The sequence below is a fragment of the Montipora capricornis genome, chromosome 9 (genome assembly GCF_036669925.1).
Source record: "Montipora capricornis isolate CH-2021 chromosome 9, ASM3666992v2, whole genome shotgun sequence".
NCBI lineage: Eukaryota > Metazoa > Cnidaria > Anthozoa > Scleractinia > Acroporidae > Montipora > Montipora capricornis.
In genome coordinates, this window is record NC_090891.1 from 21,683,819 (window position 1) to 21,701,318 (window position 17,500).

The 17,500-nt window shown below is 40.9% G+C and overlaps 3 protein-coding genes across 3 annotated transcripts in view; 2 read left to right on the top strand and 1 right to left on the bottom strand.

Moving 5' to 3' along the window:
• The window catches only part of LOC138017421 (dual specificity protein kinase shkC-like), a 10,986-nt gene extending 3,515 nt beyond the window's left edge, over nucleotides 1-7,471 (top strand). Inside the window, exons 3-7 of the mRNA XM_068864511.1 lie at nucleotides 657-755; nucleotides 1,080-1,296; nucleotides 2,285-2,549; nucleotides 2,851-3,183; nucleotides 7,340-7,471. Of these exons, the coding sequence (XP_068720612.1) occupies nucleotides 657-755; nucleotides 1,080-1,296; nucleotides 2,285-2,549; nucleotides 2,851-3,183; nucleotides 7,340-7,471 (1,046 nt within the window). The remainder of the gene's footprint in view (nucleotides 1-656; nucleotides 756-1,079; nucleotides 1,297-2,284; nucleotides 2,550-2,850; nucleotides 3,184-7,339) is intronic.
• LOC138016696 (kinesin-like protein KIF9) lies at nucleotides 7,288-13,996 on the bottom strand. Its single transcript, XM_068863891.1, has 5 exons — nucleotides 13,289-13,996; nucleotides 11,903-12,292; nucleotides 9,870-10,251; nucleotides 9,299-9,667; nucleotides 7,288-8,600 (listed from the first exon to the last, which is right to left on the bottom strand). The coding sequence occupies exons 1-5, from the start codon at nucleotides 13,889-13,891 to the stop codon at nucleotides 8,017-8,019; spliced, it is 2,328 nt and encodes a 775-aa protein (XP_068719992.1). The 5' UTR covers nucleotides 13,892-13,996; the 3' UTR covers nucleotides 7,288-8,016.
• A 65-nt stretch (nucleotides 13,997-14,061) lies between these two features.
• The window catches only part of LOC138016710 (COMM domain-containing protein 8-like), a 10,885-nt gene continuing 7,446 nt past the window's right edge, over nucleotides 14,062-17,500 (top strand). The window contains exons 1-2 of the mRNA XM_068863903.1: nucleotides 14,062-14,158; nucleotides 16,344-16,499. Of these exons, the coding sequence (XP_068720004.1) occupies nucleotides 14,078-14,158; nucleotides 16,344-16,499 (237 nt within the window). The 5' untranslated portion in view covers nucleotides 14,062-14,077. The remainder of the gene's footprint in view (nucleotides 14,159-16,343; nucleotides 16,500-17,500) is intronic.

The window sequence follows — 17,500 nt, forward strand, 5'->3', positions numbered from 1 at the left end:
TTGGTACACTTCTTTGCCATCATCTCCTAAATGACGACGTGAAATGACCAAATTCAAGGTTCAGTGAAGGACCTTAGCGCATGACGATGAATTTTCAGTTCTCTCTCTACGCTTCCAACTCACTCATACCAGTTTAATTCCTCGACAGTTACTATTAAACGCGAAACGACATAAAATAGTTTCGTAGTGATATGAATAACGCGAACTTGTATTTTTAAATGAAGCCCTCGTAGCCGTCGTCTTCCTCGTTTCGTAAGCTCCCTAATATACTTACCAGAGGGTATCTCAAGATGAGCAAGCTCGTTCCCAGGACCTCTCCCTTAGCTTTTCCAAGGTCCTGGGAACGGGGTTGTCAAGATGGGGTATCAAGAGGGAGGCGAGTTTAACATTTCTTCCCCCACCAGCCCCCGCTACCGTAAAGTTCTCATTTTTAATGTAGGCAATTTAAGTTTAAATAGACCGAATGCATAAATGGCGGCCAAAAATGTATTCTTTTGTTTATGTGCTAATTAGACTTACTAGCCTCGCTCTCAAGCAACATTTCTTTTGTATTTTGCCCATCCAAACGAGGCTAGTGAGTCTAATTAGCACATAAACAAAATAATATTTTTTTGGCCTCCATATATGCATTCGGTCTATAATCTATCTATCTTCAGAAAGACAAAAAAAGAAGAAGAAACCATCGAAGACTCAACGCACAAAAACTGCTGACAATTTGAAGGGAGACTCGTCACAGTCTAAGTACATGGATGCTGGTGAGGCAAACAAGTTCTTTTATATATCATTGCAGAACGACTGTTGCTCTTTTCTGCACAGTCTTTAAATCTGTACTTAAAATAACAATTGATTCAAAAATTTTAAACTGCCGGATGTGGGGATTGAACTCGCGACTGATCTTCATTCCCAATAACTTACCCATGCAATAACATTCTCCTTGACAGTGTTTTGAAATTGTGAAAAGAATTTACATGCTGATCACTCCGACGAGTCAAAGAGTTAATTAACCTTGCCTTTACCAGTCCACGTGAGAAAGCTAGTCTGCAAGTGAACGTTTGATAAATATTGAACTTTCTTCACAGATGAATCTGCTCAGGTTTGTAAAATACGAGCGCCCGTTGTCCAAGTGCTGAGCAGGGAGATTCAACCGTTAGATGGTAATGTGTACTCTAACCACCCATTCAGTTATTATATCGAAGGTGGACTTAGAGGTGGATCGGTGACCTTGAAGAGATATCGATGGCAATTAAAGGAAGACATTGATTTCGAACACTTCCATCAAGAAGTTTCTTTTCTAAGGTAGATTCTTTTCGACTTCTGCCATCATGGGCGAATGGTACCATCCCCCTAGTAGAACCATATATATCACAGCAATTTTAGAAACCAAGATAATCTAAAGGAGTTTTTAACGACGTCTGGGATCGCACTATTGAGCATTCTCAATCGCAAGGGTAATATAAACTTTGTAAGGTTTATGATTGCCTGGAAAGGTCGGGGCCCGCTCGAAAATCAAAACTGTACCCTTCTCCTGGGGCGCGTTTCTCGAAAGTCCCGAAAACGTTTCAGGCCCGAAAAGCCATTTGCGAAACTGCCAACCGCTTGTTTTGGAGAGCCGATCTTTCAATGTGTTTTCAAGGTAACAAAAAGAAAAATAACTGTAAAGTCCTCTTCGTTCTTGAGATAGAAAGAGAATTATTACACCCGAAAATGGCCCGTAAAGTTTCAGGACTTTCGAGAAACGGGCCCTGTGGCCCGTTTCTCGAAAGACCCGAAAGTTAACGGGCCATTTTCGGTTGTCACAATTCCTTCTTCTTCCAAAACCAATCGCAGCTCACGCGTGCACATTTTCTCGCAGTTTGTGTCGGCTACGTGTAATTACTTCGCGTTTTGATTGGTTTACCGGATTGTCTCCATCCTTTTTGATTGGAGAAAGTAATTACTTTTGTTTTGGTTTTTCGACACTTGATTGAAACTCGCTCTATAATGCAGCTGGGCGTTAGTCCTAGTAATGGAAAAGGAGGAGCTCACACCAGGGTAGGGGGAGTTTTTCTTTGTCCTCGACTGGGCCTGCGTCCATTTACGTTCAGATACACTTTGATAGCTAAAAAGTCTGTTGAAATATGAGTGCCATAAGGCCAAGATTTAAATAGAAAAACTGTATGCCTTCTTTGTACTTACATCTCTCTGAACCTAAAGTTCAGAATTGTAATCCTACAAGGGAAACTAACTTTCCTCTTTAAGGAGTCAATGGTCCATAATCTTAAAGTTTCATTTTCTTTCTCCTTAGTGACTTGCGCCACCCGAATATTCTCCTCCTAATGGCGGTTTCCAGCAGCCCGGATCCTTCTCAAAGAGGGCTTGTGTTGGAGCACATTGAACGCGGTTTTTTGTACACCCTTCTTCACAAAGAAAAGACCGTCCTAGACGAGAACACAGTTTTGGGAGTCAGTCGAGATGTAGCATGTGCTATGCAATTTGTTCATCAGCGGGGATACATCCACTGTTATTTGGCCTCCAATAGTGTGACGTTGACAGAGAACTACACTGCAAAGGTCTGATTTATTGACAAATTGAAAAGGTTAAACTAAACTAAAGAGCTTTTCAAGCCAGAAAATTAATGCAGTTTACATTATGATAAATGTCGTTACAGAGGCGAGATCTTTCTAAATGAAATATCTCAGGATCCTGCAGCCTCTGTGTTGCCCTCATCTCCTTAGTTCAAGTTAAAAAATAACAACATAGAGTTTTCAGTAGGAAAAGCAAATCTTCAACAAAAAAAACCACGCATTTGCCATTGACGACTTTAATGTTACATTTCTCATAATTTTTAGGCTCTATTTTTCAATTCTCTAGATTTGCAACTTTGAATATGCGCAAAGGATTGAAGACGGCAAAAGCGTCGGCCATGCCATCAGTCATCTCGAGATCCTATACGATTATATGGCACCCGATCAATTGATTGGTAAGCCCGCTGACCAATCCTGTGACGTATTCAGCTTTGGAGTGCTTGTATGGGAATGCATCACCAGGAAACTTCCATTGAAACATATTAAAAGCTTGGCAAAATTCGCAAAGAAAACTGTTGACCCTAGATTGCATAAGATTCCCGCCAACTGCAGCCAGAACTTCAAAGCACTCATTACTGATTGTTTGAAGACTGCTTTGGAGAGACCAAATTTTCAACAGGTACAAGAAATAAACATTTCAAGGAGCGCTTTTTCTTTCTACGAAACAACCGATTGTTCCGATGGAACAACAACTCCATGGGTTTCTTGGGGGGAGGGGGGAAATGAAATAAATCTAGACGTAGTCCTTGTTTCTCGTTTTCAACAAAACGACCGGCTCATTACTGGATCATTTGCTTTATGAAATTTCGCTGAAATCCTTGAAGAGGGTCCCCAATAGGGTTTTCGGGATCCCAGCTTTGGCTTTTTCAGAGACCGGGATTCGGGATTCTAAAGAAATGTGTTATCGGGATTCGGGATTGTATTTATGGAAAGGACGCGGGATTTAGCGTCATTACGAAGCGGGATCCAGGAAATCGTTTCTTTTAAGCCCCGAGATCCGGGATTTCTGACGGCCAAAAATAAACTCAACTTTCGCCCTCGGCAACGACGGAAACGATCGGAAATTTAAGTGTGCGGGAGTGACAGGCCTACACGACTCCCTTGCGCGTGTTTTAGCCTTTCAGTTTTGTACTTTCGCTCTCAAGATTATATCTTTTAATTTTTTAATCGCCCTCTTTTGTAAAATAACGTGCAGGTTTTGTAGATTTCTTTGAGCAATGATTGTCGCTCTATTAAATGCCAGTCTTTTATGAGGACCTGTTTTAAGCTCGTCACTGCTGGGTAGCATTGTGTAACGAAAGGCAAGATTCGTTTGCTCTCCAGTGGTTTTTGAAGGAGTGTCAGTTTCCTGCTTTTAAGTTGCATTTCTGAGAGTGTCCTTTGAACAAGATTCTCGAGATAACCTCTCTCACGTTGGCGCCATTTAATTTTTGGATGAGCTCTTTTTTAGGAGACCTTGTTTTGACAAGTCTCTGAGCCTCGCCTTTGACGAAGCCTTTTTTGACTCCTGGTGGGTGGCACGAGGAGAAGAGGATGTTTTGAATTGTTTAAGTAGGTTTGAAGTGCGGGCGCACATCAAGGACTGGGTTGCTCTTGAACCTTTGTTAATGTTTGTATCCAGAATATCGCTTCTGTATCTGAAATTTCAGCCGTGAAATAATTGAGGGGTGATATTTGTTTGCTTGTTCAATGAACCGCATCATTTCGGTTTCAAAATGCTACAATTAAGGTCAATCAGTTGGATCATGAAGGTTGGTGGAAAAGACTAACAAGGTGTATTCTAAATCAACTGTAGTTGTAATTGACGACGAGGCCTGGACATTATGCTGTGACGTCATGACCGGTATCGGGATTGGCCGATAAAAACGTTCGGGATTTCAAGATAAGGGAAAATTTTGGTCGAGGGGGCGGGATTGAAGATCCCTAACGGGGACCCTCAGTGAAGTGCTGTTCCATGAAGCAACGAGATGCTTCTGTGAAGCATACACTGGGTTGCCTGTGGTACGTGCTACAGAAAATCAGAAGGCACTGAATTGTGTGGTATTGAAATACAGCATTCCAGTCTCTGAAGAATAACAAATAAAAGAGAAGCGAGAAACATTGGCTTCTGGGCTGACATGTTGATAATTTTCAAGTTCCCTCACAACTTCTTTTTACCACAAGTGTGCCCTCTAAGCATCTGAAGGCTTTCTAATACTAAAGTTCACTGAAGTTAAGCCCTGCCGGGCGGGGTTAGTGTTTGGATGGGAGACCAAAATAACGTACCCCTCCTAAAAAAGAAGCATCGGACCGAAAATACTATTAACTCTAACAAATGCGAACTCAGCAAGGTACAGATCTTTTTAGCTTGCTTTATGCAAAAACAAATATTGATGCAAAAGTAAACAACTATTGATACACAGCTTTTAGAAAGAGCAGAAGGAAGTCTCCAGGAAGGTTGATCGAGAATAACATATTTACGACATGAAAACAACATTAATTTTGAACCGTGAATATAGAATATAAAAAGTTACGATCAGCGACAAACATTTTGGGAGATTTTTGCTACGTTCAAATAAATCGCCAAATCGAAAGTGACATGGCCGGAATTCAGTGGGCGCCGTGATTAAGTTAACGCGGCATGTTTACTCGCCAAACAGTGAAGCATCTGTGTCAAATGATGGCAAGATACCGGGTTTTTGTAAGTTTCTTTTTCTGTGAAGTGTTATAAAGTTTGACAATGAAATGAGCGAAGTCAAAACAAAGATCACAATCGCCCAACTCTTATTTATGCAAAGTCAAAATTTACTCTCCAAGACACGTACGACGTTATTTATCACCAGGTAATTCCATCATTTTGGAAATAGCAGCTACTTTATTATTCATCTGCGTCACAAGTTTTCACTGATTTTGGGGCTCATTTTGTTGAAACTCAAGCACGCTTCCAACAGGCCTGTGAACCCTTCCTGCTTACAGAGCAATACTAAAAAACTTCTCCCATATCACATTTCAACCTTAAGCTCGAAAATTCAATACACAACATGATATTATAATTCACAAAGGCAGAAAATACCACAGAATCCTTTTCCAGCGAAAATTTTATTGAAACAAACAACATATTTGCTCTTAGAGGCGAAAACCTCTTCCTATTTCATTGCGTGCGTGAAGACAAGAAACTCAATTGTGTCAAATTACCATGTACTTCAGGTAAATACTGCTCACTTTGATTTCGTCTCGACGGGCGATAGATTGTTGTCGAGGTCCAGTACTCGTCGCTTTTGAGATTCATGCCTAGTTTATCCAACTGACTTTCCATTATTGAGCTCCATAAGGGTATATTTTGTTTAAGGATCCACTAAAACGCCATTCGCGTTGCATGACTTTCGACGCCATTGCAGGCTAAGTTAATGATTCTACTGTGTCCACCAGAGAAATCTACGCAGTTCCACTACCCTCTCGATCCTAAGAAAATACGCCCAGAAGGCTCTATACACAAAGACACCACTTACCAGGGGAGTGACAGGCAAGACTTTTACCGACACGGAAAAAAAAAAAACTAAAAAAAAGAAAAAAAAGAAAACAAACAAACTAAACGAAGACCTCGACTGGGTTTGCCTTATAAGGCAACCCAGTAAAAAAAAAAACTCTCACTGGTTTTCTGAAAAATGGTACATTATACTCTTTCCACACACTCTCATCTATGAAAAACCTCTTCTGCGCAATTTATGGAATACTCTACCCGGTTTATCCCGTGTAAATGGACAGCACTCCTCGTTTCTTATACCATTTGCAATTTTCCGTTTGAATTTTTAAAATCTTGAGAAGCTACAATCATAATCAGATCTCATTGGGACACTACTCTATACGACCCTCTTTGCTGAACGCCTCGTGCCATTACCCCTCCCTTCCCCTGCCATCAATGCTGACTCGAACTAAGTTGATGGCAACATCATGTAAGTTTGAATGACATTAATCCTTTCTAAGATACCAATTTGCTATCTGTTATCACGCACCTAATATATAAAATGGACTCAACTGATTGGTGGGCCATGCATAGACCTTATTCCAAAATGACCGTCATTTAAATATTCTTTTGTTTTCATTCAAATTAGCCCTTGATGCCTCGTTCTTGAGCTGAAAATTCAAAAGAATATTTTGCCTTGAACGAGGCATCAAGGTCTAATTTGAATGAAAACAAAAGAATATCTTAATGGCGGCCATTTTGGAATAAGGTGTATTAAATTCAGAAATTTGCTGTAAAGGTAAAGGTAAAGTCTCTGCTTAAGAGCCAGAAGGCTCATCAGGCCGGCGCTTATCTCCCGTTTCAGTAGCATGAAGCGACTAGGAGTATTTATACTCCCCCCTGGAAGGGATGCTGGTCCATCGCAGGGTTACCCCCAGCATTACGCCGGTACCCATTCATACACCTGGGTGGAGAGAGGCACCGTGAGAGTAAAGTGTCTTGCCTAAGAACACAACACAACTTCCCCGGCCAGGCCCCGAACCCGGACCACTCGATCCGGTGTCGAGCACACTAACCACGAGGCCACCGCGCCTCCACAAAGTGGCCGTCATTTAAATATTCTTTTGTTTTTATTCAAATTAGCCCTTGATGCCTCGTTCTTGAGCTGAAAATTCAAAAGAATATTTTGCCTTGAACGAGGCATCAAGGTCTAATTTGAATGAAAACAAAAGAATATCTTAATGGCGGCCATTTTGGAATAAGGTGTATTAAATTCAGAAATTTGCTGTAAAAAATAGGCTTTAATTCTCCGTCTACGTTTCTCCTTTTTCAGATTTACGGCTGGCTGTCAGCCGTTATCACATCTCAGTACGCATCCTTACGTCCTACCACCTTCTTTGTTGACAAGCAAGAACATTTATTTGCAACAAAGAATGTCAAATCTCCTCCGCCGGCTAACAAATAAGTAGATTTAACCTAGGTCTAGATTTCAAAATAAATTAAATTAAAATCAAAATATTTTTGTCTCCTTCAGTCAAAGTGAAATTTCATCTCTGTTTTCTTTTTGGATTTAAGGCAATAGCTTATGTTCAAGATTCGTCCAAAACTGAACTGGATGATGAAGGAAGGGTGGGAGAGTAAGATGTTCCTTTCATGAAACTGTATGATTTGCTTAAAAGCAAACATTAAAAAAAAGGTGTTTCTATTTGATGATGGGCTCCTGTACTGTCTATCTGTTTCAATTTACAAAGTGCTTACAAAAACACTGGACATATACCTAATGTCTGACCCATATATGTTCCTGTCACAGCATGAAATTACGTTAATAAACAGCACCGCATAGGTGAGAAGCAGCCTATCAAGAATTAAGAGACCTTTTAAACCTTAATCATCAGTCCTCATTTGCTCATGAAAACTGACTGAAGTTTTCAGTTATAAACTAGAGAAAAAAGTAATACATGTTATTTTCGTTTTAGAGAACTCTTGAAGTCGATTCACTTTTGTTTCGGATCATGTGACAGTTAATGTTGTCGGCGGCTGATTTCGGACCGTAGCAACAATTGCCCCAGGCCTCCTCTTTTTCTGAGAAACACCGCTGGAAGACAGATGCATTCGTCTCTCAGTCTGGATTTTGGCGTTGTAGTAAGGCACGGAGTCAGGGTGCTCCATCAACAACTCCAACTGAAGCCGATCGAACTTCTCTTGCTCGTCTTCAGGTACTTGCCCAACTCGGCCACTCTCCGGTCCAATATCGTCTCCGAGAAATGACTCGACGTACCAGTTGTCGAACTCCGTTAACAGGCGTTGCCTACACTGGCTTACGAGCTTTTCACAATATATGACCTCGGATTTAGTGTTGAGTAGTTCTTCATAATCACTCCTGTAACGTGACTTCAGACCTTTCAGCTTCCGAAGAAGCTCGTATTCATCTTCGTCGATCACGATTTGACCCTCGTCTGTTCGAAATTCTCCCTGTTCAAGTCGCTCTAGTTTTCGACTTTCTAGTGTCGCCCCGATCTCGCTGATTTCATCCTTAAGACTGTTCACAGACCAAGAAAGCTCTTTGGCTTTCTTCTTTTTCTCGCGAAGAACTCCTGAAAAAAAAATAACAACGAATTATGTTGCCACTCAAAACACTTGAGCGTACGCATCTAAAAGAGTTTGTAGCTTGTATCGCGTCCTACGAGGGAAATAAAGAACTAAACTCGAATAACCCTAGATGAAGACGCTAGATAGGAGTCGAAACGTTGGCTCCTTGAACTGTAACTTTGTAAGTTACATTCAAATTTCGTCAAACCAGATTAGCATCAAATTATATCTGATTGTCAACCTGGTTGCAATGTGAATCTTTTAAAACTGTTGTAAAATGTTAAAGAGGCTATGTCACGTTATTGCAGGGTGTTTTGGGAAAATCTTTAGTTAATCACGAGTTTAAAACTCGATAATGGTAATGTGGAATTCCTTTACTGATAAAATTATCGTTACATCACAAACAAGATGATTCTGACAGAAAACGACCTTTATCCAGGCGATTTTCCATAAATTTGAAAAACGTCGGCCCAGGCCGACTTTTAGTTTCAAGATGACCCAAATGTAGTCCGTTTCAATCTTGTCCACTTGTGTCCATCCATGCTTCTCTTTCCTTTTGTACTTCAACAGTTTTAAGTAGTTATTGCTATGTTCGGCATTTTGAGTGTCGTGAAATTTTATCATTTTCCGTGACATAGCCCCTTTAAGCCACTCACAATACACCGGTGGTTAATTCACACTTGATTATCAATTCCTTGTTCACCTTTGTTTTGATTAAGTATCCGGTTTATCTCGCTCCCTCTCTCTTGTTTAAACTCCTCAAACGCCTCGTTCTTGGGGGGTGGCGTGGCCGCGCGCTGTGTAGGAGACTGGGCAGTTGGTGACTGAGGTCTATCTTGCCCTTCATCACTGCTTTGTCCCTCAATCTGCCCCACACCACCATGCAAAGTAGATTTTCCACTATCCCTTTCTTTGCCTTTACCCCGGCTTTTCAACTTTCTGGCACCTAGTAGGGTAGACACATTCGGTTTAACGTCATGGGGTGCAACTCCAACACCAAATCCTTGACCATCAACCTCGCCGACCAATCCAGACACATCACCTTGGATAGTCCCTAGTTTTCCACTTGCAGCTACAAAAAATATATATATATGATTACAACACTGAGTGACCATGTAATGAACAAAATAGTACGACTCAAAACACCGTATGGCCTAGGTGTAAAACAAGGAATGAAAAAACACTTGTTCTTGAGGATGAAACGCATTGTACGGAAACCTCTCGCCTATTGATCGAAAAATTACATCGCAGGACAATCTGACCATGTAACTTACCTGAGGTAAAGCCTGGTCGCTCTTGCAGCACATATTTCTGCCTGAGCCTCTCTTCCATACTCAATTCCATGGTGTTCAAAATCACTCGAAACTGGGAAAATGTCTCCTTTATTTGGCGAACATTCACCAGCTCAATATCGGTAAGCTCCCGCGCCAAGAATCGCTTGACTTGCTCTCGAACATCTTGGATTTGCGATTCCGACAGCGGCTCGTAGGAGATTTGGCTTCGGTTCGTTAGCGTGTCGTGCATGGCGAGTTCTTGACGGAGAGTACGAATTTCTTTCTCGTGTTGTTTACACAGACGTAACAAGTCAAAATTCTCTGTTATGGCTGGCTCTGAGGGTACGTTCATCATTCGGCTGCCGAACCGCATAGTGGATAACTGTGAGAAAAAAGTAACCTTTGGATCAGTCTACAACTTGAGAATGACCAAGACTGAAACACCAGTTAACATTGTTCTTCAGCAAATTAAACTTCTCTCTCAAAGACGTAAATTGAAATTAGCAATCAGGGGCGGATTTAGGGGGGGGGGGGGGGGGGGCCGAGGCGGCCGCGGCCCCCCCCCCCCTTTCAGTTCGTCGGAGATTTTTTTTGTCAAAATGTACAATAAGTTTATCATTTTGTAAGCAGTCTGTTGGAGCTTTTGATTTTTTTAGCTAAAGCGTGATTTTTCGCTAATAGTATGTATGACCAAAGTTGTGCGAATAAACTTTCAACTTACAGGCGTTAATATTATCCTTTCGAAATGAGGAAGAAGACTGGATGCGAAATACTTGTCTACAGTCAACCTATCTTACAGAGACTGTAACAACGTAAAATCTTAATGCCTATATATATAATTATATATGTTGTGTGACTTTGGAGCGAAGAGTCAAAAACCATGCATCATTATAACCATAACTTATAATTTTATTCAATATGAAATCCTGATACTTTATGTTCCAGATTGCACCAGAGTGCATGTAAGAGTACCGAAATTTTCAAAATTTTCTGGGGGGCATGTCCTCAGACCCCCTAGAAAGTAGCCCCTAAGGCGCTACTGAGGCGCGCTAACGCGCGCTGATTAGTATTCTTGTTCGGCCCCCACTTTCAAAAAATGCTGGATCCGCCCCTGGCAATTAACACAAATCAAGGCAAGTGTCGGTTTTTTTAAATCTTTTTAGTATATCGAGTCTCTTAAAGAAAGAAAAAGTGACTCCGTGAAAAAGGAACACGGTAGTCCCGTTAGGTTTTGATTGAAAGAAATTGTTTGTTCTTTGTTTAGCAGGATTTCCATTCAAATGGAAATCGCCCTGGAATGGTCAAGGAAGAAAAAGAGAGAGTCTGGGTTCGAGTTTTGAAATGACGAGTGGATCGAGGGTAAAGTGTAAAGGACGATGTAAACCTAAGAAGGATCATCTGTTAAGTATAATTACGAGATAAACGATTTGCCAAGGTTTTTGAACTTAACAATAAGGCGAGGGTGCAAATCACATCCTCATCTAATTAACAGTAAAGCGAAATATTGCGGCTGCAACTCAGTTGGTAAACGAAAAGGTAACGAGAGGCTACGGGTAGCCTACGCTGTTTTCGAAGGATTTTTAGCCGACGTCCTGGCATAAAAGTGGTGGTGTAAATTATTAAGTGTAATCATATCGAAAACAACACCGTACGAAAAAAGAGGGAGGGAGGGGGGGGGAGGGGCAGCCCCTCCCACACCGCGGCCCCTGAGTGTTTAAAATGGACACAAGTCGTAATGTGTTGGTTCTTCTTTCCGCTTTGCTAAGCCAACCAAGACAAACGCGCATCTACCTTGTACGATAAACAAGCCCCGGATGATCGCTTCCTCTCAACCACGCGCTTCCCAACCAAACACTACCCCAAGCGAGCAGAATTGACACTTCTTAGCTTTTAGTGATGGTGTTCGTAAAATTCTTTGCTGAATTGAAGTGCTAACGCAGCGCAAATTTCTATTTGATTTATATACCAATCAAACTTGCTCCTATTTCAAGTTCGTTGCCGTGTTCACACGTAATTAATGTATGATAGCTTACCGTTTCCTCTATATGCACTGCTTCTCCCCAGATATTAGCTACCAGTAATGTGTTACATTTCCCGCCAATGGAATCCTTGAGCACGTGGGTAAGCTTGCTTTGTCTAAACGGGACGTGTTCGCGACGTCTGTCGCCTAGTGCGATGACAGCTTGCTCAAGAAACGTCAGAGATTTGTTGATATACATGGCTTCTACTTGCGTTTCACCTTCCGAAAGAGTTTTTCCCAGCCTCTCTGACCCAGCTAAGTCCACGAAGTTGAGCTTGGAAGTGATAAACTTCGTGTTGGATTCCACACGCGAGTGTGACTCAATGTACACGGTGAAGACACAATGTGAGCGTGACGATCGCTTGTTGAGAGAGTGTTGAGCAATGATCCGATTCATTTCGCCCTGCCAAAATAAACGATTTAGAAAGATCATACCACTTGTTGTTGCCACGGTTTCGGAATTAATGTGCAGAGCGGTTTTCTCTTCAGTGTGAACTGAATTTTGCCGGTGATTATACACGCAACTTCGTCCACAACTGAAGTAAAACCAAAACCAATAGTGACTTGCAAGCTCACTGTTTCCCACGCCTTGAGCAAGTTACGTGTAATTGCTGCGAATTGTGCCTACCGCGTAACCTGTTTTTTCCTGCTCAGAAATTTGGCTGCCATCTTGGATTCTATCATTCCCAAAGGATACATTAGGGCAAGTGTGCATTAAGGTTGTGGGAATAAACTTGACTTCACCGTCGTAGATTTACAGCGGTTATCAGTCACACGTGCCCCTCGACGACACTTTTTCATATTTCAAATAGTAAATTTTGGTGGACGTCAATCAAATGTTTCCATGACGAATTCAACTGCCGCCAAGTGAACAGGACTGTTGTCATAGAAACATTTGATTGACGTTTATCTAAATTTTAGTTAGTGGCGCGTGTGACTGATAACCCCTGTAAGGTCGTCGTTGAGGAGCCCTGGGGTGTGTGTTTTCCTCCTTCTTTGTGTCTGCTGGTGGAAGAAATTAACCACCAAAAACACTGCGACCGGGGAAGCGGTACAGAAATGCATTTACCTTATTGTTCAGATTGTTGGATAGCAAATGCCTAGAACCAACGGGACACTTCGTTTAGGGTATGAAAAACGGGTGTTTCGAAAACTAAGACCTAAGACCTATAAAGATTTAAGATCTAAGACCTAAGACCCCTTTCAAATCTCAAAAACTAAGACCTAAGAGTCAAGACCCTTTCCATATCTGGATTTGGAGGGGGTCTGAGGTCTTAGGTCTTAGTTCTTAGGTCTTAGACCCGTGAATGAACATGAAATAGATAGAAATCAGTGCAGCAAAATTTGCGTTATCCTTATCCAAGAAAGACATAATTAAAGGTTTTCCCAATTATCTTACCTCAAAGAGCAGATTGAGAGCTTCTTCCTCACTGTTCGCCGGATGAACACTGAGCCCTTTCACCCTGGTGTATCCATCATCATCTTCAGTCACTGTCATGAGTGTGGGTTCTGTGCGAAACGAACCTGGTAGTGTACACAACAAATCAAACATACGTTCGTTGTAGATCTCCAAGTAAGAGATTCGAACGCCAAAGGAATACTCAGGCCTTTCGTGGATCTCTCTGTAGATCTGCTGTATTGCTCGTGGAATTATACCACGATGTTGAAACTTCTCGGTCGATCCTGTCATGGTGAACGTTTTTCCTGCTCCAGTTTGCCCATAAGCCAAGATAGTTCCGTTGTAACCCTCCAATGCTTTGCTTACTATCTCTTCAGCGCACTCCTCGTACACGTCGCTTTGACTAGCATTGTGCAAGACACGATCCAAGTGAAACTTCCAGTCAAGAATTTGGTTATTGATGTAGCCTCTTCTCAAGTCCTTTTTGCATCGAATATTGATCGACTTTCCATCCGGCAAAAGTTCGATCATCTCCTGCGCGAATTTCGCAGTCGGCCGAATTCTAGCGTACACTTTGACTCGTCCATTACCTTCTTGAAGCATTGCTGTCTGTTATCAGTCTGTCAAAGGAAAAAAACCGCAAGCATTTATCAACAATCCGTCCGCAACTCTTCTCCTCGAATCCTTTCTTTTGTTGCTAGGGTAATCATCTAATGTTGTTACGTACTTTGCGCATCTCTTCTCAAAGAGACCACTGGTAGTAAGCTCGCAGGCTCGGTCAATCAGAACATGGCGGACGGAGGTGGTACAGAAAATCACAGAAAAGGCCTAGGTTTGTTACAGAAATGTTCAAAAGGGGAGGCAGAAAAGGTCAGTAAATAAAGAATAGACAATACGCAGTTTTGGTTTATACTGCTGTATACTACATTTTACTTGTAATTTCCCCACAGTGCCTTCTTTAAGAAGCCTACCCTGTTAACTTGTAAAGGCAAAAAGCCCTTTCCGTTCGATCCATTTCCCGGGTTAGCTTGTATCGAATAAGCTGCTTGAAAGAGGCAGATTTTCGTTGCGAAGACCTTGTGTTCTCCTAGCCTTGCCGTCTTCTTTTACTTTCATTTCGACGATCACACGTCATTGTCATCACGATTCTACTATTTTCTAGAGCTTTTACACATTGTTATTTTATTTTTTTAATTATTGTAAACAATTCAAACTCTTAGTTACTATTCTTACAATTTCAGCGAGATAGTATTGTAGCATATATTTTCCAAGTTAAATGAAGTTGTGAATGCATATAGAACAATTTGTGTCATGGTATCAGTGGTCTTTTTTGTAATCAGTTGTCGTTGGGGAAGGTGGGCTCTCAGCACTTGTTGCCTGACATTTTGTGCCCTGTGGAAGATCAGCATGAGCCAAGACACTCCTTATTTTTTTTATTCGTATTGGTGTATATGACAAGAATAACCCATACACTCTGAATCTGTCTTGTGATTTGTACTCTTTCGTGTTATGGGTTATAACTAAAATTAATAATGACCTTTTGTTAATATTAAAAAGGGATCATGTAAATTTGTTAGTTGACCAACTTTGACACCTGATGTTAGACTCAAGAACTGAATGTAAAAATAGTAATGAAAATTGTAACTGATCAGTGGTCAGTTGCTTGTCAAGGCATTTTACAAGAAATCTTGAGAGTAATTCAATGTTTCAATGTATCAAATGCCATTATCAAGAATGAAAATTAATTGAATGAGTTGACAGAGGTTTGCGATTTCTCAATTGGAAGTCTAGAAATATTAGGTACCAGTACAGTTATTGGTGTTCAAAAAAAAATAATTTCATTTAATACAGTTGTATTTGCACCATGATGTCTCCACAAGAGCTAAACTTGGCAAAGTACAGTAAGGCTGCTGCCTCACGGTCGCCCGGTCACCTGAGGTGCCTTCTTTGCAAGCGCAGGCGACCAAATTTCTGAACAAGTAGCCCGAACAGGCGCCTTACTTGATTCATCCCCACTCTCTCGCAAATTTGATCCCAGCTGGAATTAATTAATTTAGGGCTCTTGAAAAAATGACTCGGGTTACTAACTTTAAATGTTGGAAGCCCGAAGGGCTCCTGGAAGATTTTCTTAGGCAGCAGCCTTGTACAGGATAAGCACAGAATTTAATACAACAAAACATGATAGACATAAACTAGAAATTCCTACTTAACATAATACATAATTTATGGTTTATTGACCAAGCGTGAGGTCGATCAAGATGGCTGGATATTGGCCAAGTTCTTTTTTTGCATGTTTTATGACCATAAACACACAAAAAAAGAACAAGGCCAATATCCAGCTTTATTTTATAAACACCAATGAAATACCAAGTGAGCTTTCGTGCTAAAACATGATATCTTCACATGTGACGAAAACATGTTATAATCACATGTGAAAAGATCACTGTTGCTGTGGTTACATATGAAAATCGCACCTTTTGATGCCTTTTGTGAAATGATGTAGTATTTCATTGGTGTTTAGATAATAAACAGAATATTACATGGCCGCTTGGAGATACAAAATTTATCTTCTTGTGTTTAAATTATTTCAGCTCTCAAAGAGAAATTTCATATATCTCTCACGTGGCCAAGTAATATCCTCTATATCTTGACCAAACAAGTATTTGGTCAATAAAGGATTTACAGTATTATGTGGCATCTTGCAGGACGAAACGAGAAATCCTGAGGGCTCCATCTTGCCAGCTCAGGTAGCCAATCACAGTGCAGGATTTCAGCTCTCAAAGAGACATTATTAGACATTAGGGTAATTCCTATATGTACTTACATAACAATGTACTATCTTAGTGAAGGGGTTGGAAGCTGCAAATAAGGCTGATCACTAGATTCTTGTTTCTGATGGTGACTTATTGTTGTTTAAATTTACTATTATAATAGTAACTAATGCCAACATGTACATGTAATTGCAATAACAAGGGGTTAAAGAAAGTATTATCTTTTAATTACTTTTTGCTTTGTAGTGATGATTTTAGTACCGGTACATACATTTATATTTCAGGTTACACATGCGTTACTAGATAATATTTGCACTGGAAAGATCCTTAGATATCAGAGCTTTGGCAAGATTTGGACAATTGAAGAGTGGAAATTGTTACAGGGCGCTGGAAAAGACGAATTAAAACAATTTATTGCTAAAGGACTCAGCAAAGAACAGGTACGATTTGACACTACTTTAAATTATTTGGAGCGATTTTAACTTGTACTGTACATGTAGGTCCTTGAAAACTGTGAACCACAGGTTACTGTATTTTGGTCCCTGGGAGGGGGGAGGGGAAGGGTAATTCCTATCTATGGGCTAATGGGGATGTGCCGCTGGATGGGGTCACATTTTCACGACTGGAGTGACTATAATGGTGTTGCATTTTCAGCAAAATTCCGGGGAGTCAGGGTGGTTTAGTGGTCATCAACCATGCCTCCCACCTCTGTGACCCGGGTTCAACTCTGGCCTCGGGTTGTATGTGGGCTAAGTTTCAGTCGATCTCAATCTGACTCCGGGGGTTTTTCTCCGGGTACTCCGGTTTTCCTCCCTCCTCAAAATTGCCTCCGGGCCTATTCCATCAGGCTGTGGTGCTGCGCTCCGAGGTCATACATGGGTTGTGTTCAGGGGCCGAGCGCCTAGCCGGTAGCACAGCTCTTTAGTCCGAGCTCGTTGAGCTGTGCCCTTAGTAATTCAGTCTCCGACTGTGAGAAAGGGCGATTAGCAGGTCAGATGTTATTATTATTATTATTATTATTATTATTATTATTATTATTATTATTATTATTATTATTATTATTATTATTATTATTATAGTAGAGTGGGGTCACAAATTGTTGTGGTTTAGGGGGGTAAGTTAAAAAGAGTCTAAGGAGTCACGGTAAAAAGGGTTGTTACAAAAAGAACTGTAGTGCTGCTGATTTAATACTTACTTGTCGCAAATTACATTTCATTTTGAAATTACAATTAAAAGGGTTTACATAAGGTTTATGCATAAACAGAATTCAAAGTGACTACAGTGTAAGTTGGGGTCTACAATTGGTCATAAAATACCTTTGTAGACTATAAAGGGGTCAAGGGTTCTGAGAGACCAGTGGCACATACCCAGCAAAAATTGACCCAAGAACCCCCATGGCAAAATGCAGGTTTCTATAATAATTTGTCTCCATAGTGGTCAA